Consider the following 25,675-nt stretch of genomic DNA (forward strand, 5'->3'; position numbering starts at 1 on the left):
CTTATGTGAGGGGTCTTAGAAAATATAGGGCATGTATGGCAGGGTCCTACTGCATACTAATCAAATTAATAATAGCTATAAAGATTTAACTTGATAATACTGTATTATTAACATTAATAAAAGGTTTAATTTAATATCAGAAAATTTCTTTTCTTTAGATATTGAGTTTAACTCTTTTATACATAAATATCATCTCTAAACCTGATTTATAATTAATTGAAACCAAACAAACTGCCAAATTATTGGGCTATCATATGGCTAAGTAAATGATTAGAAACTAATTAATTTGTCTAGAGCAGTGATTCTCAACATTTTTTTCATTACGGTACACTTTTAGTAATTTAAAAATTTGGCGGCACACACGGTTACCTCGGTAAGTACTGCAGGACAACTGGTGACGTCATAACAGTGATTTTTAAACACAGTTGGTAATTTAAGTCACATTTTCTAAACATCTTAGTAACTACCGGCAACACCAGTTACAATTTCCAAACGCGCCCTAGGAAGATAGAACTGTTTAAACTACTTGTCTGACGTCACTTATGTATGGATATTCGCAGTGGCGGCACATTTTGAAAATCTCGCAGCACACTAAAGTGCTGTGGCAGTGGTTGAGAATCACTGGTCTAGAGGTACACACTTATACATTTTTTAAAAAAACTATATAATGTTGATTATATTTCATGTTATAAACATGTATTAAACACTGATAACTAAATTTCAATCTCTAATTTCAAATTTATATATTCTGTCATGAAAAATCAATTACTAAATTAATTAATTATGAAAATCAAAATATTAATAGTAGCAAAATATTATATATTTAAATGTCTTAATTTATTGAATAATTTTGCATATAATTAGTAAAATATAAAAGTACTACTACTACACTGGATACAACAAAATATCTTCACACAACATAAAAACTTGTTCTCACTGGACTCAAAGAGATTACTCATGCTGTGTGAAGTAAAATATATTGATATAATTTTTTTATTTCCTTCAATGTTAACTAATATTGTTTAGAAAATTACTAGTTTTAAGGTTTTCTTCTTCCTATTCCATATTTACAGTTAAAAGTATAATCTGAATTAAAATCAATGATGGGAATAGTTGGATGTAATCAAGTAATAGCAACAAAATTATGTTAAGAACATTTACAACTCTGTAGAATAGAAATATGAACTTTAAAAAAATAAAATAAAGGAAGTAATGGAAACAACAGATACAAAAATACTGAAATGGATAATAAGAGAATCATTAAGAAAACATTTGAAAAGTAAAGAAATTAGACAAAGAGTAGGACTTATTAACGTCATGTAGAAAGCAAAAGAAATAAAAGTGAGATAGTATGGTGGCATGATGCAGAGAAAGAATATAGATCCAATAAAAAAATTTTATGAGACATAAACACTGGGAAAGAGATTGAGAGATAAACAGAGATTGAGATGTCAAGATAAAATAAGAAAGGATATGATAAAAAAGTAACTATCAGATGAAGACATAAGAGATAAAGAGATAGCAATAACTCATCAAGGTAGCTGATCTTAGAAGTTTGGGATTCTCTGGTCAAATAAACAATTCCTAACTGTAATTTTCCATGTTATTTTATTTTAAGATACTTTCTTTTCCTAAACTATTTATTTTTTTTTTACTCCCAATATTTATTTATTTCCACAGATAATTATGATGTATGAAAAATAGTTAAGTTAACAATTATACTACATAATTTCTTTTTAATTTAATCAGAAGTCTGATAGTTTGGTCACTCTATACTTATTCTACGTATCACATCCAATGTTGATCTGCCTGTAATACAATCTTAAATATTTGAATCCATTAAACTTATTCCAAATCTACATATACCATAAATAAATCCTTTTTAGTTTCTTTATGCTTTTCTAATAACTGTTTAACTATAAATAATTGTTTCCAATATTGATTTTATAATCATATAAGTATTATAATCATGAATAAGTAATAATTTTTATAGTATAATCAATAAAACTAAGTAATAATCTGTTTGGCAAAAAAGTAAATTGATTACCATAATTTGCAATGAATAACCTGCAAGTTATCTATTTACTCACATTAAACAACTTTTACAAGCAGCAAAAACATTTAATTACTAAATTTTTTATCATTGTTAATGACAATCATCAGGTAATACACAATATGTTAAAAATGACCAAAAACATTAGTAATTAAATTCTTTTGCTGCTTGTATAGGTTTAATATGAGTGAATAACCACCATAGCAGTTTCTGGTTGGGATATTAGGTTATCCGTTTAAAAATAAATTTGAAAGCAGATACATTTTATGCAAAAATTTAGGTTATCTGCCAATTTTGTTTCACAATTATGAACTCATCCAACAGATTTTCCATTGTTGAGACTAAACAAGAGCATCTTTAAAAAACTGTGAAAAATTCTTTACATGCCACACATCTAATATGATTTTTCCAGAAACCACCGACATGCATACCTATACTTTAGCTTTAGTTCTCTTATTTTCTGTTTATCAACCTACTTTTTAATCGATATTATTGGACATGTCTGTTTAAATATTTATATTGAATTTCAAGTAATTCTCTCTTTATAATGCCAACTGTAGTTTCTGAATAGCCCTCTGACTATTTGGAATTTGCAATACTGAAACTACTAACAGTTTTACTATTCATTTTATATCACCATAATTACTCCCTGACAGCTTTACTCTTATGTAATGATATGATCAACTTTCATCAACTGACCATGGAACCTTTCTACTTTAACTAATCTATTAAATAACGTTGTTGATTCTTGTTAGTTCTGACCATTATGATAATAGCTATAACTTGAAATTATATAACCATTTAGCCTCTAATCAACTAAAATTTCTATACCTCTTTTGGTATCTTGTCTAATACTAGTGTTTTATTTCTCTTCATTCCCCTTTAATATTGAAATTATTTACTTCACAGAAACTTCCTCAATATACACTTTATTCACTTTTCCTTTCAATTTTAATTTCATTCTCACTCCTATTTATTCCATTTAAAAGTTTTCTTAAATAATTATACTACTTGTTTCTAATATTTCTATCTCTAAATAAAATATTTCTTTCTCCATATAGCTGACAAGCTATTTTCTCTATATTCTTGCATTTTCTTTCTTTTGCCTTAAACGTTTTCATATATTTTTTCTTTAGTTTCTGACTTTTCATAGATTTCTTCATACTTTTTATACTTTGTTAACTTTGCTACTTTCTGAATCTGTTTTTTAATTTTATCTCTGTTTTACTTGTTTTCTCTTTCATCAATTTATTTTTTTTATTTTATTTCTTGCTTGTTTTTCTTAACTCCAGTATCAAGTCTCTTTCTTAATTATCATACTAGTTCTGGCTATTTCTAAAAGTTATTGGTATTCAAAAATGAAACAACCTTAACATAGTTCTTATAATATTTGGTTTTTGTTGTCTGTCATTTTATGATAATCATCCTAACATTAACTGATCTGAACTAGAACTACAATTAGTTTGTAATCTGTTTTATGGTCAGCTGTCAACTCGCCTCCTTTTTCAGTTGAACTTCAAACTATTCACAGTGAAGTTATATATACATATATTGAAGCAAATTTGTTTTGTTTAGCTTTAATTTACATTTATGAAAATGATTATTTAAAAAACATTAAAAATTTATAAATAGTATAAATTTATTTACAAAAATAAATACATTACCTATATCTATTCCATCATCATGAATTTCCAAACCTAAAAAATCAGATCTTCTCTTCTGTATTTCTTGTTTTATTCGTTTAGTAGAATTTGTTCTTGCAACTGATGTGACCTGAAACATTTTGAATCTAGTTTCTAAATAAGCATTTTATTTAATATATGAAATGTATGAAATCAACATACTGTAATTTGAAGAGGTTCTGCTTCGTCTGTAGGTGGTGGTGGTGGTTTCTCTTTTGGTGGTTCAAATTGACGAGGTATTGCATCATAATTATTTAATAACAATTCTTGGTTATCTAAATAAAGTTCTAGATCATCAGGCACAACCTTGAAATTTAAGAAAATATCAGATTAAATAATCATTGTACTTAACATTTTATAATAATAAATATATTTTCTTTTTAAGATTTCATTTTTGCAATTTATTTATTTTAAAACTTTATGCATAGAATATGCATAAATTTTAAATAAATTAGATTCTAAAAAATTTTAAACAATAAAAAATTAGATATAAAATCTACACTAAAGTGCCAGAAAAACTGGGAAGGTCAATCCCATTTAGAAAATATAGCAGCATGTCCTTTCTCATAACTGTTTTCATCTGTATGTAAAGTGCACACAGCAACAGACATTCGTGGATGTGTAAAGAGTGATTCTGCAGTGAGAATGGCAAGTTATCTTGATTTAGCTGAATTTCAACTTGGTATGATAGCATTTCAGAGATACAAACAAAGTTTGAATTTTCACACTTGACTATTTCAAGGGTGTACCTCAAAGAAAAGATTTCTGGTAGAACATCAAACTTGTGGCCATCAGAAGAATCTCAATGCTCGTGACTTGTGTTGTCTATTGAGACTTATTTCAAGCAACAGGTAAGCAATACAAATAACATCACAGTTCAATGCTGGAGCATCTACTAATATCAGCTTGAAGACTGTGTAATGTTTTTTTCAAGGTATGGGCTTTAAAAGCCAATGCCCAACCCAAATTTGCTTGCCTATCTCACAATACTTCTTGTGTCTTGTCTGAGCTCAGGGCTTCTGCCACTGGACATTGGAAAATTGGGCACAAGTAGTCTGATATGACAAGTCATGTTTCCAACTGATTCAAGCAGATGGAAGAGTTTGAGTGTGGAGAAAATCCCATGAATCAATAGATCCAGTATATCAGTAGGGACTGGGAGTGTACAAGCTGATGGTGGTTTGGTAATAGTATGGTGTGTGTTCAGCTGACAAGAATTAGGACTCATTATACAGTTACAAAGGTCTCTGACTGCTGAACATTATGTTAATATCCTTTTAGATGTGTTACACCCATCCATGTCATTGGTTCATTCCAACAGGTTTGGCCTCTCCCAAGAAGACAATGTACCAGCACACAGATCTACAGCTGCCAAACTAGAGTTTGAAGAACATTCATCTGAATTTGCAGTCATGAATTATAAAATGTTTTCTTTACTAATAAAAAGCAGTCTTAAAGATTCAATTTTCTGTTACTAAAAATAACATTAATTTTATAGGAATAAAAATCACTACCAGCTCCTAAGTTTTCTCCAGACCCATGAAAAAATCCTTAGCTCTCCCTTCAATAGTCTTGACCATAATCAATAGTGAAACTATATGTAACATTCGTAGACAGCCAATGTTGTTATGTAGCTTAATATATATACCAATGTTTATTCACTCATTAAAAATGATAGAAATATTTTTTCAAACAATCTAAATTCATTATGTATGAAATATTCTTGTTAGTAATGTTATGTTCAGGGATAAATGTAACAATCACATTTCAACATTTATCAGAATTACCACATATAAGTTACCTGCATAAAAACTCAAGTAAAAACCTACTTATCAAAATCGTTATTCCTTCTCTCTTTCCTGATCCTGTTAGTTTTTATAAACAAGTGTACTCTAAGAATGTTGACCATACATACTATTTTGACTGGACTATACCAGCTCTGTCCCAGCTAATCTGTTGTTTTACTAAAATTTTCATTTTTGAAAATCAAAATACAGCTCTCAGCTTGTATATTAAACACATTTGTATATTGTGTTTTGAACTTATGCTTTGTCAGAAAATGACAAAGGTCATAAATATTTGAATGGATGCCTGAATTGTACAATATTACAGAAACAGAAACAGATGAAATTTGATTATTTAATTAATGGATGCTAATAAAGATAATAATCAAACACTTAGTAAAATGGAATAAAGAAAAATCAATGTAGCTGGCTTATTCAGATCTTGACAAATTTATTGTTTCACCTGCAGTGGTAGTTTCAAGGACAATGGTAGGAATAAAATATTGTATTATATCTCATTGCAAAAAGAAATTCAATGGTAATTAATAATTTAAAATTTATTGATTCAAGTGCTTTTAAAATTTGGGGACCAAACAAAGCAAAATATCCACAATATAATGAGGGGCTACTATATTTGGTCAAAAATGAAAATACAGTAGACCCCCTATAACACGGTAGATAAGTTCCGTGTTATATGAATCCGTGTTGTACGAGTCACTTAAATACATGAGCCAATCACAGCCCGTGATTCATGTAACACAGAACTTATCTACCGTGTTATAGGGGGTCTACTGTAATAAAAATTTTAAATGTTCAAGTACCATATGTTGTGAAACAGTAATGTTTAAATGCTTAATGCATCATCAAAAATGGTTTTAGACATCAGAAGTTTTAATAAACAGAAACTTTTAAGCAGCTTCAGAATCCTGTTAATAAAATTAGAATTTTGAAAGTATTTTTAAATAGAGTCACAGTAAATAAGTATAATTATATTTTTATATTATCATAAAAGAAACATCATATATACATGACTTTGTGCTCTGTCTTTATGTCTGATAAAAATCTTGAGATACAAATATATAAGTATGCTGGTAAATGAAACTTATCTTGTAAATTTTTTTGTTTATATATGCACAGAATTAGATATATGTAAACTAAACACTGATTTTATCATCAAACAAGAAAATTGCTGGATTACTTTTGGATTATATTATGCTAATTATTAATCAATTAATACTAAAATGTGGTAACTGTGACTACCTGACTTTTGGTTTACAGGCAGGTAGTCATAGTTATCATCTTGTATAAATAGTAATAAACAAACATTTTGAATTTAATTAAGTAATTTAGACAACTCTGAAAAAAAAATTTAGAGAGGGTCTCAAACCTGAAAGTCCTATATGTAAGACAAGCACATAGTCACTTACATTACATTTTAGTCTGATTTTTACTTCTAAACATAAATTTAGAATATAATCATGCTTATAGTTAATGAACTCCAAGTTGATTTGGAACATCCAATGTCAACAGAACCTTAACAGTCTGTGGATATTGAATAAGGAATCATCCATAAATTATGTAACTCTATTTTTTATACTTTTCAACTATCATCCATCCCTCCATAACACTGTCACATATACTCATCCCTAAAATTACATAACACACGTCCTCAATCAACCCGCTTAATTGTGTTAAAGAGTAATACAAATAATACATAGCACAAATTTCGAATGTTTCAACATATTCTTTGAAATTTTATTTTATTTATATTGTTAGCAATATCTCTAGTCGTTCTAGTATTTTAAATGTGTTTTGAAATCAAGGTGTTATTACAGTTTGTAGATTTCTTTCCATATTAATCAATCAATCAAATCACTTACCATCATAATATGGATTACTCTAGTTATAAGGAGGCTACATTGTTTTTAATTCTTCACATTTGAGATAATATATAAAAAGAAATTTCTATTTTATTTTTATCATTACATTTCTTAAATACATATAGTTCTCTATTGTATTTTATAAAATATTTGTATCAAATTTATAAATTTCTTACAATAATAAACCAAACAATTGCCATAATTAATCGGGCTATTTTTCGCTACTATTAATAATTAGATATTACATCACTCAATATAATGTGAATTTGAATTTTTATGAAATTGTCATTATAGTTTTTCAAGCCATAAAATAACAATTACAAGCTTCCAGTATATTTCTTAATTAAATGTGGAAATTTTTTATTTCATCTCACAGGGAAACTAAATTTATTATTTATCACATTATATTACACTCAAGTCTGAATGATTGAGAAATCATTAAATATCTGTTTATAGTAGTATATCTAATCTTGCAGCCAAATGTGACATTCCTAAAAAATATGTATAATCTTGTTAAAAAGTTGCTTATCTTGTTAATTTATCTTGCTAAAATTTATCATGTATAAATTTATAACATATGATTGAAGATATTTAATTAACTCCACTGATTGCATTATTGATTGCAACTAACTCCACTGTATATGTATATATATAAAATTATTGATGACAGAAAATAGAAATTGCGTATAAAATATGTAATCCATATCATTATTGTTTGTTAATTTCATATAATTCTGAAAATTCCCAATTTTCAGAATTAATTTAAATTATTAGGAAATTAAATTGTTAATAACTTAATAATACTTACTTCAACATTGTCATTTTGTTGAGCTAATTGATTTAAAATCATCAATTCCATCTGTTCCGCAATATCATCAACAGGAGTTAAAATATCAGACTGAGTACTTCTTGAGTCAATATAATTAGAATGAGATGAAACTTCTGATCTGTTAACATCTGAAGTTGTTTCATTCATACCAATGTCAAGTTTATCCTCTACATTTTCACCACATATTTCTGTATCTGATACAGTCATTTGTACTTGAGAGAAGAAACATTCATTTTCGTTTTTACCCAATTGTTCATTATTTTCACAGCTTTCATCTATCAGTTGATTTGGTAAATTACAAACTTCATTATTTAGTTCATTAGTGAAAATCTGTTGATCATTATTATCAGTAATATACATAGTATCATGATCAGCAATTTCATTACTATTAGATTCTTCAGAAATGTCATTTTGACAAATTTCATCAGATGGTTCATGAGCGTAAGATTCATATACAATGTTCATATCACCTTGAACTTTCACTGAATAACCGCATGGTATAATTTCATTTTGTACATCATTTCCATCATTTACTGAGTTGACCTGATAAAAATGAAATGCTTAAAATTAATGTTATAGTTTAATCAATACTTATTTTAAAATAATTCTAATTATGTTATCAATAAATCAGTAGTTTGAAACATTACTATATCGATTAGTAAATACTTTATTATTTAAGTATTATTATATTAAACTTTTTTCACCGAAAAAAACTTTATAAAATTAAAAAGTTTTAACATTTAGTAATTAAAAATTAATTTTTTATCAAAATTTATATAATGCCTAATTCATGCATTAGATAATTTATTTGAAAGTTTAATTCAATAAGCAAATAATTAAATTGCTTTAATGGAATAAAATTACACAAGCAATAAGATAAAACAACCATAACAGTAAGTACTTTCAAGATTAACACTCATCGTCGGCAATATCAAGACAGCAGAGACACAAACTTATAGCCAGAATGTATATAACAACAAATCAATACCATGAAATGGTTGGCAAAACAAAAAATAAATGTTAGAAAAGAGCTTTTATACAAATTAAATATGTAAAAATCAATCCATTCAACTATTTGAAATGGGAGGTAAGACAATAAACTCATTATTTTAAACACTGCCAGATTTCAAATGGCACCACACTATATAAAGAATCAATCGGCAATACTTTTACAATAAAAGTTCTACATAAAATAATTATGATGAAAGTCTTATAGATATTGCATGTTTCAGTATAACAGTTAAACTTGTTAAAATGAAAGAATAATGTTCATCCTGTCAGTATTTCAGCTTTATTTAAATAAAAAAGCTTATCACTATCTTACCTCACCTTTTCCTATATATTTTTTCATATATTATTAATAAGATCATACTAGAGCTTAAAAGGGATAGCTGTTTGAAGCTCAATAGTAAAACTTTTTGTTTCAAAATGAATTTTTGTTCCCGTTGTAACACCCTAACCTTGCAGTGTTCCCACTGAGTCTTCTACCAACCCAGGGGAGGCATTGCAGCTTTGCTTGTTTACATATCCATTTAACAAGAAATGCACCTCATTACTGAAGATGATTTTATTCCCGAACTCTAGGTTCACTGCCATGTGCTCTAGACCCTTTTCTGTGAACCATAAGCACACCAAATGAACAACTCATGATATTATCATCACAAAATTAAATTAGTTAAAATGAAATTATTATTATTTGTAGTAATTTTCCTTTAGTCTAATCAAAATTAATCAAAACAATACATTTCTAAACAATATTAAAATATTTTCCTAAAAAATTTGTTTAATTGAAAACTGTTTATAGGTGAAAATATGCTAATAGAAAACACATTACAGAACTATTCACAATGAGTGAAAGATCTTTATTTTTATGTTTAACTTTAAAATCTATTATTTTAATTATTAATATATATCATCACTGTAATGTAAATTTAATACAAATCATAATCTATTGTATTAATAAAAAACAAATGTTAAAAACATGCAACTGGTAATAACTTGGAAGAATAATGAGATAGGTAATTGTAATTTACAGGCAAAAATTACATAAATGAAATCTGTATTTACTACTTACTTGATTATTTTTTTCAATATCATCTAATTTTGCATTTTGTTCAAGAGGAGGAGAACCAGATTTTGTTAAACAATTTTCACACAACTCTTTTAATGTTTCAACATTTTTATCTTCATTTAATTTTATTGTTTCTGATTCTTCTTTCCTTTCAATTTCATTTAATTGCATAGTATCCAGTGTAGTTGTTATCAAAACTTCACTTTCTGTTAACTTTGGAGTCTCCATACAAATATTTTTCTTTTCAGGTAGTTCATTATTTTCTACTGGTGCTTCCTTTGATGAATCGTGTAATGATTCAATAGATTCAATAGATGTACTCATTTTAGATTTTGGCTTAGCTGGAACTGGTGGTGGAAGTTTTTTACTAGTAAAAGATTTAACTTCTGTAGAATGATCCATTGTTGCAAATGATTCAAAAGAATTCTTTCTATCTTGAACACTAAAACCTCCAGAATATGAATCACGAGTTACACTTGTTGACCATCTATTACTTGCAGTTTGTTCTTTATTTTGAGTTGCTGTTTCAAAAGTAGATCGCCTCCTAAGAACAATTGAGTCTGCCTTATTTCGAAAATCATAAGGTTCACTCTTTTGATTGTCTTGAGAACTTTGGTTTTCAATACTATTATTGAACATTGCAATTCTCTGAGCAAATGCAGATCCTCTTCGAGATATTATCTGTGGTTGGCTATCCTTTGCTTCGGTACTATCTACAATAATAAGTAAAAAATTTTATTAATAAAATTACCATTTTTCTTCATATTAATCAATATATATATAGGTCTACTATAACTATTTTTTTTAACATTTATTAATGCATTATTCAAGTTATAAACTGAAAATAATTTTAAGTATATATATATATATACTTATGTAAGAAATTGAACAAAAAGCTCAGGCTTAAATTTTTTCCATTAATCTTACATTAACAGACATTATATTACTTAACATATCATACATATATTAACTAAATGACAGCTTTTGTGTTAGTAAGTAAAGATACCAGTGCATGGTAAATTAATTTTTAAAATATCTATCCACATAAAAAAAAACTATGTACAGTACGTATACATATACATACATTATCCCAATGAAGCAACTAAAACACACTCAAATACATTAATAATTTTGGAAGAATAAATAGGTTACTGTATTGCTGAATGTAAACTGTTCACTAATCTCAACATATCAGAAAGTATGTAAATAAAAATACAGAAATTGTCCTTAATCAAAAAAATCACTTATATGTGCATGCTTTAGTTCAAAATTACATAGTATTTATTAAATTCACTAAACATGTTCTAGCCAGAAGACTAATCTGCCATTATAAATGAAATTACTTTCATTTTATGTTTGCACAATAAATTAAGAGTATTATCATTTTTTATTAACCTAATATTATGATTAATTTTGGGGGGCGTGTTTGAACGTCGGTGCTGCGAGTGACTTTTTCTGTGAACCTTTCATTTGTGCAGCGAAGTGGTGAATTACTGTTTATTTGATTAACTTATTATTAAACAAGTTTAAACTAACACTAACTAAGTGAAGGTAAAGGAAAAAGCAATAATACAAAAAATAATAATATGCAAAGATCTCCAGTCAGGCGTGGAAGACCTCCACTGACCAGAACGAGGACAGAGAACAAACAAGCTCAACCAAGCACTTCAAGCTCCAAACTCATTACGGATTACGGAACACAACCGAAAAGTGATTCACAAGAAGGAACAAAAGAATTCTCGAATCAAAATATGGAACCTGGTCAGCAGAATTCATTAGGCTCAACAGGTGAGTCACCTAATATTAATTCAAGCCTTCTTACTAATCCGGCAAGTCAACTTGACACCACAACTGCACTTCTATGGACTAAAATATCAGATTTAATAAATGCTTCAAATGATAAACTGTTAGAACAAATGGTCTATATAAAAGAAGACGTAGAACGAATACGTCAAGATATACGTGAGACTAAGGAAAGACAGATATATATGGAGGAAGAAATTAAAAATTTAAAACAACAACTAGAAAATCAAAAAAGTGAAAATGAACTAACGCAATTTAAAATAGACTCTTTAATTAATGATTATAATTATAAAAAAATAATTGTATACAAATATCCAAGCTCAAAATCCATATCTACGTTAGAGGTATATAACTTTATGACTAATGTACTAAACATTCACAATACAGCCCAAACTGAGATAACAGAAACAAACTTAATAACTAAGAAACCTAATACAACAGTAAGAATAACATTCAGCAATAAGCAACTTCGTGATAAATTTTTCTATACCTTTATTCAAAAGAAACAACAAAAAAACGCATTAGAAGAATGGGAAGACATGCAAATATCCCCAGATTTGACTAAAAACTCAAGGATAAGAAAGAAAAATTTACTCCCAATACTTCATGAATTATGAAAACAAAAAGACCAAGTTAAACTCCGTAATGATATATTAACGATAAACCAAGAAAAAATAACATATAGCCTAAAATTGAGCAAATTGGTTTATGTAAATAATTTTCGTCCTTATAGTAATCAAATAAATACAGACAGTTGATATCATGTTAAGCAAAAATATACGCAACATAACAAAGTCATAAAGAATAATCAAATGGTTTCCATTGCTAACTGGAATGGCCAAGGAATAAAAAATAAAACGTCACTAATAAATAACTTTTGTGTTAAATACGATCCGGATATTTTAGCAATTACTGAAACTTGGATTACTTCGAATTTGTATTATAAAACAAAATTTTTCAATAACTTTATAGTGGAATCGATCCAAGCACAAAAACCTACAGGTCCAGGCCGTCCAAGCGGAGGTATATATATCCTTATAAAAAAGAACCTTGGTAAAATAATTGACATAAAAAAATTCAACAATTATATGCTACTTCTTATCTCATTACAGAAGCCTACTTTGGTAAATAAAACGAATAATTTAATAACATTATTAATTGCTTATATTCCGCCTGATGATCTAAGTACTTTAAAAAATATGTTTAAAACATTAGAAAGTTGGAGTCATATTTCTCCGCTCATTTTGGTAGTGGGAGATTTTAATGCAAGGATTGGTGAGTTAATAGATTCAAAATATAAAGGTGCCAATTTCAATATATCTAATAAACGTCTTTCGAAAGATAAACAAACCAACAGATTGGGTAAAAACTTTATCGAGTTGCTAACAGAACACAGATTGTTTCTTCTTAACGGCAGAATTCAACAGGATATTCCAGCTGAACATACTTGCTTGACTAATACGGGTGCTTCGACCATAGATTTCACAATTTGCTCTGAATTATTCTTAGATTGTTGTGTAGAATTTCAGACTACGAATTTCGATATTTCAGATCATTTTCCTACAATAGCAAAATTCCGTTTATTTCCTTTTGAGAATTCGGATTATATATATAACAACAACTTCAAGATAAAGTACAAATTGGCTAATTATGAGTCCGAAATTGGAAATCGGTTTAAAAATATGCTAGAAGTAACTAACAATAACTGTGAAGAGGTATACAAAATAATGATGAATATCATGAATGATTATATAATATCAAACAAGGATAACAAATACGCGCAAAATAAAAATAAAAAAATCTGGTATGATTCCGATTGTTACAAAGAAAAACGGCGAAAGCAACAAGATTTAAAAATTTATAGGCAAAATCCTAATAAAGAAAATTTGATTAATTACAAAAACTCCAAACGAATCTACAATAACTTAATTAAGACGAAAAAGAAAAACTACTTTTGTAGAATTGAATCAAATTTAATAAATAATAGTAATAATAGCAAAATATTTTGGAATACTATCCGAAAATTTCGACCAAAAGCTAATCTAGGAGATATTAACATTTGTATAAGATTCGAAACTTGGAAGAAATTTTATCAAAGCTTCATTATAAAAAATTTAAAAGTTCCAATGGAAAGAAATATTAATTATTATGATGATTATTTAAACGCTGACTTGACTATGAATGAACTCGACGAAGTAATTCAAAAAACAAAAAACAATACTACCCCAGGGGATGATAACATACCAACCAAATTCTTAAAAATGCTACCAACGGAATCTAAAATAAAATTATTGAAAATATTCAATGCTATGTACAGCACATTGTCCTATCCTGAATCTTGGAATTCCATAATCATGACGATGATCTATAAAAAGGGAGACCAGATGGCTCCAGAAAACTATAGACCTATAGCTTTGTTATCTACACTTAGAAAATGTTTTACCTCGATACTTGCAAAAAAATTTCAATATTGGATCAAAATCAACGAGTTAGAAGCAGAATTTCAGTTTGCTTATACAAAAAATAAAGGCACCGAATTTGCGATATTTACTTTGCTAATGATTATTCAAATATATCTCGTAAAAAAACATAGAAAAGTGTATGCTGCTTTTATAGATATTAAAAAGGCATTCGATTCAGTATATGTACCTTTATTACAACAAAAACTTAAGGAGATTGGTGCTAGTTCTCAATTTACAGGAACAATATCAATATTATTTCAAAATTATAAAATAAAGATTAAGCACGGTAAAAACATTCTTCCACCATTAACGCATTCACGTGGTATTCTTCAAGGAGATCCATTATCTCCACATTTATTTAACTTTTATTTGAAAGATATAGATCATCTTTTTTCTGAAGTAAACGATGGTATAGTCATAGGCAATAAAGCATTTCATTATATTCTCTTTGCTGATGACTTGGTTGTGGTAGCACCGACAAAAATTTCTCTCCAAAGGAAAATCAATCAATTAAATTCGCATTTTAAGTCTAAATATTTAGCAGTTAATCCAAGTAAAACTAAAATAATTATTTTTCGGAACAACAGTAAAATATCTGTTAACGAAACAAAAATTTATCATGAAAATATCCTGCTACAAACTGTCAATGAGATAAATTACCTAGGAATTAATTTTGACTGGAACTTAACATTTAAATCGCACATTTCTAAACTTAACAATAAAGTCAATCAAGCAATCGATGATCTTTTGTTTTTATGCAGCAGATTTAAAACTTCTGACTTAAGAATACACATGAAACTTTACAATTCGATTATTAATCCAATGATATTTTACGCCAGTCCCATTTGGAGCTTGGATTATCTCTACAAATTAGAACGATTCCATATTTACTATCTACGCAGATTATTTCAGTTAGAACGGACAATACCCGGATATGCACTACGTCATGAAACCAATCGTATATGGTCTTTCCCGTTCATATTAAAACGAATCATTAAATTTTATTACAGACTCAAATTCAATAGTGACAACAATTTGATTGCTCTATATCATGAAAACATCAAGCAAAGTAAACTTCAAAAAAATAAACAGCTATGGCATAACAAATTAAAAACTATCTTCAACTCTTTTGGAGTATCAGAACTACTATTTCAAGATAACATTCAAGATTGGAAAACAGGCTACTCACTACTTTTAAACTCAGCTATGGCACAATCCATAAACAAAGATCAGTTCTCATTACATAGCAGTAAATATCATCCGTGGTACTTAGATATATTTAAAATACCATCAGTTCAATCATATATGTTGTATTCGGTAAACTTGAATGTAAAACGCTTTATAGCACAACTTCGTTTAAATAAATATTCGCTGTATGTTAACAACACTTACATAAGCTTATCAACAAAATGTTTCTTATGTAACTCCGATGATTCAACACCTTATCATTTAATATTAAAATGTCCAAAATTAAATGATATTCGTGAACACTATGACATAACTCGAACTTATAAATGCAACTCGCTAATAGAATTGTTAAAAAACTTCAACAAAATGGGTAAAAAAGACTTATATAAAATTTATAACTATTTTTGTAAAATAATCGACATTTATAAAAACAAAACAAACTAACACTAATGAAGTATTAAAACATGTTATTATTAATGAAATAGAACAATAAAATTGTAAGATTCAAATTAAAAATGTTTGGAATGTATTTGCGGAAAAATAGGTGTAAATTAAAATCAAAAGTATTGTAAAGTAAAAAACAAGTAAACAATGTAAATGTAACCCCCTTGTAATAGGGAAGAAATTTCCAATAGACAATAAATGATGATGATGATGATATTATGATTAATTTTTCTAAACTATTTCATACAAATTGGGTATTTTATATCATACTTGAACACAAAAAAAGGTTAATGTTACCCTAGGTATACAAAATGGTGGCTCGTCTCTGACTTCAGCATACAGAAGTGAGGAAACAGTGGGGATGCATGTTTTCTAAACCTAACCTATTCTAATAAATTACCATAATTATTAGCAACTAAATTATTAGAATAGGTTAAGTTTAGAAAATGTGCGTCCCCACTGTTTCCTCACTTCTGTATGCTGGAGTCAGAGACGAGCTGCCATTTTGTATACCTAGGGTAACATTAACCCAAAAAAATTTTATTGATTAGTAAACTCATTAAAATATTAAAATTGATCATTTTAATTAATATATATCAACTCTCTTTCAATTTTTCATCAAATATATCATAGTATAAGAAGATAAAATTCTATATTAGAACTAAAGAACTAATTAATAAAAAAAACTTTATAAATGCTAAATTTGATCTGAATAAATACTTAAAAACAATTATGTATAAACAAGAAATATTTTCTTGGCATACCATAAATTCAGAATAAAGATAATTTTCTACCAATAGTGCTACAATGTTATAATAGAATGTAATATTACTTTTTGAACACTTCAACTGTATTTTTAATTATATCATCTGGAAATGTTTTATAATTTTAATCAAATGTAAATCCGAAAAATTGTCACAGCGAGTAGAATTTTGTGTTCATTACATTTAAAATAAGTATTTATATATACCAGTAAATATATATATATATATATGTAAACCTATGAGAGGGAGTGCAGCTTGAGTCTGATGATCTAAGCCCATAAACTTTAGGGGTTCAATCAGAGGGAAAAAAAATTAAAAAACTGTCCATTTTCTGATTATTTTCTCCAGATAATGAAATAACTTTGGCTATAGGCTAACATTTACACCAGATTATTGTTCTACTTCAATATCATTATGTTATTTTGCATCAACAGCTCTCCATTCTTTTGGGGCCTTGTATATTTGGCTTTCATTAGATCACGTTTTGACACTAGACGAGGAATGGGCAACCCGTGGCCCGCGTAAAATATGAATAAATATATCAATTTCCCAGCTTAAGGAAGTATGCAGCAAAAATTCAAATGTTATTTTCTACAACTTATGTATGTGAATAGTTTTTCCAAATGAATTTAGTAAAAATTAAAACAAGAAACCAGCTAACAGACACATTGAAATTAATTTAAAGCTAGCAGTGACTAATATTTAATCAAATATTTCCGATATATTACTTTTACATAAGTTCCAGAAGCTAAATTAAGTATATCTATGCTAATTTATAATTATATATGAATAAATAATTGCGATTTACTGACATTTTTTTCCTCTTTTCTTTTGTATGCGGCCCGCGTCAGTTCAAAAGTTTTGAAATGCGGCCCTTACATAGAAAAAGGTTGCCCATCCCTGTTGTAGATCATTAATAGTATATTTTGAGAATATAATACTTAAAATAGCTTGAAAAAATCTAATATGATAATGGTTGTCTTTTGATACATGTACAATTGTGGAGATATCCTATGAATGATAAAGATCCAATCCACATTCAAATCAGATTAAGAGACATGTTGTGTTATTAATAAATCTTAATTTTGATACAATTTATTAATGAAAATAAAATTCTAAAATTTCTAATTTATTTAAACTATGGAATTACATATCATAAATGAAATTTTTCCTATAACAGATACAAAAATGAATTAGCTATCCAAATTCTTCATTTAATTTTATTTTTAGAACAGAAAGCAGTTATTCTATTTGCAAATCAGAAAAACTTGAAGATTAATATAAAGACTGATTCTTGTTTCATTGTCTTGAGATGTAATTGTCTATTCAGATACTTTTAATATAAATTATTATCTTTTTGTCCTTACAGTTACACTATGAAACACCAATTCTATAGAAAATGAGATCATCCCAGACTATTGCTTTTTTTAGGATTTAAAATTACTCCCTTATGAATAATAAATCATATGAGAGTAATTTTAAACAAGAAACTTGCTTTATAGTCTTTAAAATATACTATAATTGCCCTCTTCAAAAATTTTCCTGCAGGTGATTTTGTTTGAAACAATGGATACATATTGTTTGCTTGCAATATTTTTTTCACATATCTGTTTTACTATAATTATTATTGTTATTCACTATCTGTAATTTTTTTGTAAAATTTGCATACCTATATTGCAATAAATATGAAACAAAATTTTTAAAAATATTTTATTCATTTTGATTCCAGCAATGAATATGATCATTTTTCTTATTTATATTGTTTTATAAATCTGTTTAATAATGCAATACAGTAAAAACTTCAATTAAAAAGCTTGGAAAATAGTTTTTAGTAGTAATTTGAACTTAAATATAATTTAAGTTTTATACTGTTTATAGCATCATAATGTTACAAATTTTAAAAAATTCTCTTTATTCATGCATTATGAGAGGCATTCAAAAAATACAGAACATTTATGAATAGCACTCTGCATAAGTGAATGACCACCAGTGATTCAAGGTCAATTTGTTCTCTGATGTGTTAGCTTATTGCACATAGAGTTTCAATAATGGAAGACTTATTGCTACTGTTTTGTCGAGGGTTAAAATGTGTACAAAAATCGAAAATCCTGCCGCACGAAAAGTGCAAAGTGTTATTTGTTTTCTAAATGAAAGTTTGTCTTATAGAAACTCATAAGCAAATCATGGAAGTGTATGGTGAGCACATTATATACAAAGTAAGTGTAAGAAAATAGTGTTTAATGTTTAATCAAGGAAGATACACATGCCTGCACTCTGCTGCAGACACTATGCTGTGCTTCAAAAATTAGGCTGGGACATTTTTGAACATGATACACAGTCCTGGCTTGGCCCCCAGTGACTTTCATCTCTTTCCCAAGCTGAAAGACCTTTTAGATGACAAATGTTTTGGAACAGATGATGAAGTGAAAGAAACTGCCACCAACTGGCTGAAAGAACTGGTGAAGGAAGTCCTTGACAAAGGAATCAAAAACTAATGCATACTATGACAAGTGCTTTAATCACAATGGCAACTATGTAGAAAAATAACTGGTCTTGTATTAATCACTTAATGAAACTTTTTCTTATCATTACTGTATTTTTCTTTTTTTATGGCCAAATGTTCTCTATTTTCTGGACACCCCTCATATTATTTATATTTCGAAATAATTGTTTTCAGAACGAATGAAATATAGTGTTTCATACTTTTAAAATTACTTTTACTACTGTTTAATCTTGTCTATTTGCAATTAAATTACAATAATTAAATTCATAATAAAATAGAATTGGTTTTCAATATATATTAATTTAATCTTGTTTTTATTTTTGACTACAGTATATTATTGAAAAAATTAAGTTATATATCTTTTCTTTATTAACCTGGCTGAATATTTTGATAATATATAAAATGCTTTCCAAATTAATAAATGAATCCGTATTTTTTTAATTAAAACTGAATTTCTTTTTGTTTTCATTATAAAAACAAAATGAAAAGTTATTAAAACAGAAATTATAGGATTTGAAATTAAAGAGAAGGTTTAAGTACAAATAGTACATAATTTTCATGCAATTTTTAAGTAAATTAATATATTTAAACTGTATAATACACCAAAATAATGCAAAATTATTTCCAAAATAGTAAATAGATTTTATAATTTCCTTCAGGAAATTTAATAAAATCAATTTTTTTTTATGTTATCATCATCACTTTTTAATATTAGTAAACTCTTAAATTTAAGTAATAAGTAAAAATACAAAATTATTTCATGATTACTGTGCAAAATTTGTAATAAATTTGTAATGTCCTTAATATTGAAAAAGAAATTATACCAATGTATTTGCAAATGTCTTTTATAAGGTAAATATTGTAAAAATTTCTTTTGTTTCTTTCTCAACAAGATATTAAATGTTAATTCTTATGAAATAGCATAATTAATACATTAATAAACTATGGCTTACATTATTCAACTTTCATACATAGTAAAATATTTAGTATAGAAAGTTCTTCTAATTTATGAAGCAAAATAAAATTTTCTATAATAATAATAATCATAATCATAATAAGAGAATTAAATTTTACAATTATGCAAATTATAGATTCTATTTTTCATCTTTTCCAAATTTATATATAAATTACTAAATCACATAAAAAATGTTCATGCAAGAGTGCATGTTCAAATCTTTTTGAAATAACTGGTTAAACAGGATTTCCTTATTATCTATGGTTGTTCAACTCTTACTATTATAGTTCAAAATATATTTTATTTTTCTCAACCGGCCCTATTTATTCACCTCTAAATAAAAAAATGTGCATAAACAGCACAAATTGCAAAGTTATTTTAATTTAAAATTTCTTTTTTGCATTTATAATTTTTAAAATGTTTCTTAAAATTTTATTCCAATTATTCTATTATATTATAGAATATATTACTTGTAGTATATATACCTGAGTCACTAGCTCTCTTTATTACCAAATCTAAAAGACCAGTGTATACTGCTTGCTTAACTGCAAATACCAGAGCAGAATGACAACGACCGTAACAGCTTTCTCCATTTATTTCTCTAATCTCATCGTCAACTTTTAATCCAGCAACTTCGCTAGCACCTCCTAAATAATAAAAATATATTTTAATCTTTTATTTGAAATAATATAATTTTTAATTTAAAGATGAATATACCTGGAGTGACTGAATCTACAAATACAGGTGTTCCTTGATCTTTACCGCCTCTTAATGAAAAACCAAATCCTTTCGAATCAGAACTATGTTTTAACCAGATTTTCAACTTTAAGAATTCATTATTTGAAGTCTGTAAAAAATAAAATTTATATTCTTTTAATATAAATGGTCCATTTTAAATGTTTATGAAAAAAGTTAGATAATGTTGTCATACAACATGAATATTCACCACATCAACAACTGGTTGTACATAATAAAAACAAACTCAAATACATGTAAAATCTCCAAAAGAAAGAAATATATTTAGTAATACAAATGTTTATTACTTTCCCTAGTTTTGGATTTATTTGAATATTTTTATGAATAATTAGATAATGTAGTCATACAGCATGAAAAGTTAGCTAATATAAACATGAATTTAGAAGACTATCTTCTAAATTCATGATGTATTAAATTACAAATGCATATAGTAAATATAATCATTTCTTTAAAGACTACATATACATAAGCACACTGTCAAATAATTAAAATAGACATTTGTCATTTATACTTTGAAAAATACAAATAACCATTAATTTGAAAAGAGAATTATACATATAATTAAGTGAGGAAAAATCAACTTGACCTTCGGTTCAAGTAGAAGCTACAATTAACATGTACAAAAAATAGATATTAAAATATAAAAATTACATAATAAACGACAATGGCACAGAAAATAATGAGTAATGAAATTAAATGGAAAAAGAAAGTTAAAAGATAAATCGTGTAACAAATAATAGTACACTTACAAAATTCAATGAGTACTGAATAAGATAAGATAAAAAAAACTACATTAAATTTAATAATTCTGATAATCTGACATATAACTTATATGGAAGAAAATATATTTTTAACCTTGAAGATATTTATATAATTTGATAAAATTTTCAAAATATGCTTCAAGAGCAAACAAATTATAAGATAATTATTTTTATAACAAAATAATACATTGTAATTATATTATATAATAATAATTAAGAAAAATAGTATGCATTTTTTGAAGTCAAAAAATATTAATTATTTTAGACATAATTAGTCATTTTAAATTTGAAATAAGTACTAATTAAGAATATAAAAATAAAAGATTTTCTTGTATAAATCTTTAATACATTTTATACAGAAGTAATTCATTTCTACAAATATGTATGAGCTAATTTCATTGGAAATAAAAAGTTATTTTGGTTCTAATGTAAAAAATATGATTACTAGATAGAAATCTACATAGTTAAAACATTAATGCACTCTTTTTTTTTAACCGTATAAATGGATGAGACTAATTTCAAGTCATCAGAATAGATAAGAATGAAGAACAAAGAACTGATAATATGAGATTTATGATATTCATAAAAAATAGAAGTACTTACTGAAAATGTATATGCAATTAAATAGAAAAATCGATGGAAACGAAAATTGAACTATTCAAATATATTTAAAGAAAGGGAATAATGCAAAATGGCAATAATTGTAACAAACTATTCATTTATTTTCTCTAATTTTATCTACGACTTTTAATCTAATATCACTAGAACTTTCGAAATTATAAATTTTTTTATAAAGTAATAATTTTTATTTCTGTAGAGGTAACTCGACATATGCAATGCACGTACAATAGATTATTCGGGATTAACGTGTAAAGAATACGTAGATGAATTTTTTTAAGTATAGTCATTTTATTTTAAAGAAAAGTTTTCAATAAACGTGATTTTATATAAGAAATATATAACAATTATTAAATTATACGAAATACAGCACTGACTATATAAACATTCGCATCAAATACTATCACATTCTGTCCACATTTCTTTACAAATAAATTTATTATTCTGGTTTTAAATTTTTAATATATTTTTCTTAATTTAATAAATTTTATAATTAATTAAATATGAAGAATTAGTACACTAATTCTATCTATAAAGCAATTAAAATTTGTTTGGGATCTACCAATTATTTATTTTTATTAATTACTTACAGACAAATGAAGTTAAAAGGAAAACTAGCAAACAAATAAAATATTAATAATAATAATTTTATTTTTAAAATATATTTGAAGTAATCTTAGAATAAATTAGTTAATAGTTATCAATTGAGCATAGTAATAAGCATAAATTCAATATAATGACAAAAAATGATTTTAAGAATCCTATACTTATAATTTTATAAATATGGGACAAGGTGATGTGCAAATATAAACAGTCATTAATTTATTAATATACTTTTGTAATTGTAAAATAGTAATTTACCTTAATAGAAGGAAGTATAAAGGATAGAATAAGGAAAAGTTTAGTTAACATAACTCCAAATTATAAATATATTCTGATGAAATTTATAAGAATTGGAATTTATTAATATAAGTACAGAATTGCCCTATCTAATTATTCCAAATGATCAATTTATTAATAATATATATATAGGTCAATTCTTGAAAATATTTCATGTAATGATATCCTCGGTTTTCAAATTGATACTTCCTAATTATAATAAAAAAGGATATAAATATAATAATAGCATAATTAAAACATATTAAAAAAAAAATACACAATGTAACTACTAAACAACAAACTGAAAATTTATTTTTATTATTATTCAATGAGTAAGTTATAAATTAAAATAAACAATCAAGCATTTTAGATATAAGATGAAGTTATTGAATAATTAAATTATAAATCTTTATAATCATACTGAATGATAAATTATTAGTCATCGATAACTCATTTTAGCACATTGAAAAACAATAACTCGTAAATAATTACGATGCAAAATTATTAACAATAACTCGAAATTTATGTTAATTGTTTATAACATTGAAATAAAGATTTGAATTACTAAAATTTTTATATCAGTAAATAATTTTTAAAGTAAAAAATTTTAATTTGAATATTAAAAGAACATTTTCAGATCAATTTATTCCAGCATCAGCTCCAGTTTCGTTTCATTCTTTAACTTATTTAACAGTTTTAGCTTTGGAATATGTAGGAACTTATTTTATTTGAATTAAAAAGATCCGAATCAGATCGTATCAAAGACGTAATACCTGTTCTACAATAAAGAAGATAAGAAAAAAAAAAAGAAAATATGTATCTGTTAACTAATGTAATAATAAAATTTTAAACAAAATTTCCTAATTTATTAATTTTGAACTCTTTTCTTTTTTCATTTTAAAATGAACAGAACTAATTAATTAACAGAAACCAAACATTGGAACAAAAATATAATCAAGGTTTCAGCAATCTAAATTTTTGATTACATAACAACCTTAGTAAATGTTTTAATCTTATATTAATTTTGTTTTATCTTCAAACTAACTTCAATTATTTTAATTAAATTTTTAAAAATCTTTATTGTTATGTTATTATGGCTGCCATTTTCGATGGAATTTAATACAAAAATTTAACAAATATAATTTCAATCAGAAAACAAAATGTCAGATAGATGTTTTGTATTTAATGAAAGAACGTTGCTTAAATATCTGCATTAGCCAATAAATTCCATTAAATAATAAATTAATGTTATTGTAAAAAACAAGTAAAATATGCAATTTGGAAAAATATAACATTTTTCTCATAAACAAGGCCACAGTTTTTACAAAATCACTCTTACAAAAAAACAAAACCAACATGATAAACTAGACTAAAACTTAAAAATTTCTATCGATAAACTGATACCGATATAAATAAAGATTGCATGATATTACTTAAATTTATATAGCAAAATACGTTCTATGTTATTGAAAATTATTCAAAATTTGTTTACAAACGATGATCTATATTTTATTTTTCACTTCAACGCCCTCCAAAGAGAGGAAATTAAATAACTGTTTCAAGTTATTAACTACTTAACTAATTAAAATAAAAGTGACTAGATCAAATGTATCACATAGATGATAATTATTCTATTTAAAAAATAAATTTTCTATATTTAACATGAAGTATAGTAAACAACACATTTCAAAACTTAAATTTTTTAATATTTAATATCTAAATTGTTTTTTTTCCCATCATCATTAAAAGAATTATACTTTTATCCTCATTTTCTATTAAAGCTTAGATGATCTATTTACTTACAAAGTTAGTAATATTACTTAAATGTTAAATTAAATAAATTCTTCCAAACTTAACAAATGGGAACTATTGATTTTCAAATGGAAGTACTAAAAGATAGAGTAAAGTTACATTAATACTCTTATAGTATAAAAAATGACTCCCAGGCAAAATTAACTTATTTTTTAAAAATAAATAACTGTCTTTAAATTGATAAAATCTTAAAAGTATCACAAACATTTTAACTTAAGCAAGAAATAGCTCAGTAATTCCCACAACGCTATTTAAAAAAAAAGATATTTAATTTTTTCCCCTGCCTGAAGTGGCACAGTATATAATGCTAAGTAGAGGTAAGTTAAGAAAAGCTATAAAACTTTATTATTTTTAGACATATTACAATTATAAGTAATTTCCCTTTAGAATGTTAAGCTCTAGCATACAACAGAAAAGTTGTTTTTTTATTA

The 25,675-nt window shown here is 26.2% G+C and overlaps 1 protein-coding gene across 3 annotated transcripts in view; it reads right to left on the reverse strand.

Moving 5' to 3' along the window:
* Positions 1-25,675, reverse strand: part of LOC136988486 (dentin sialophosphoprotein-like) — a 61,256-nt gene that overhangs the window by 20,712 nt on the left and 14,869 nt on the right. For all 3 annotated transcript variants that reach the window (XM_067286354.1, XM_067286355.1, XM_067286356.1), the window contains 6 exons: positions 21,136-21,265; positions 20,904-21,065; positions 10,303-11,012; positions 8,208-8,771; positions 3,898-4,041; positions 3,718-3,826 (listed from right to left, as the gene is read on the reverse strand). In XM_067286354.1, the coding sequence (XP_067142455.1) occupies positions 3,718-3,826; positions 3,898-4,041; positions 8,208-8,771; positions 10,303-11,012; positions 20,904-21,065; positions 21,136-21,265 (1,819 nt within the window). The remainder of the gene's footprint in view (positions 1-3,717; positions 3,827-3,897; positions 4,042-8,207; positions 8,772-10,302; positions 11,013-20,903; positions 21,066-21,135; positions 21,266-25,675) is intronic.

This window comes from Centruroides vittatus, unplaced genomic scaffold, assembly GCF_030686945.1.
Source record: "Centruroides vittatus isolate TY-2023 unplaced genomic scaffold, ASM3068694v2 scaffold_3315, whole genome shotgun sequence".
NCBI lineage: Eukaryota > Metazoa > Arthropoda > Arachnida > Scorpiones > Buthidae > Centruroides > Centruroides vittatus.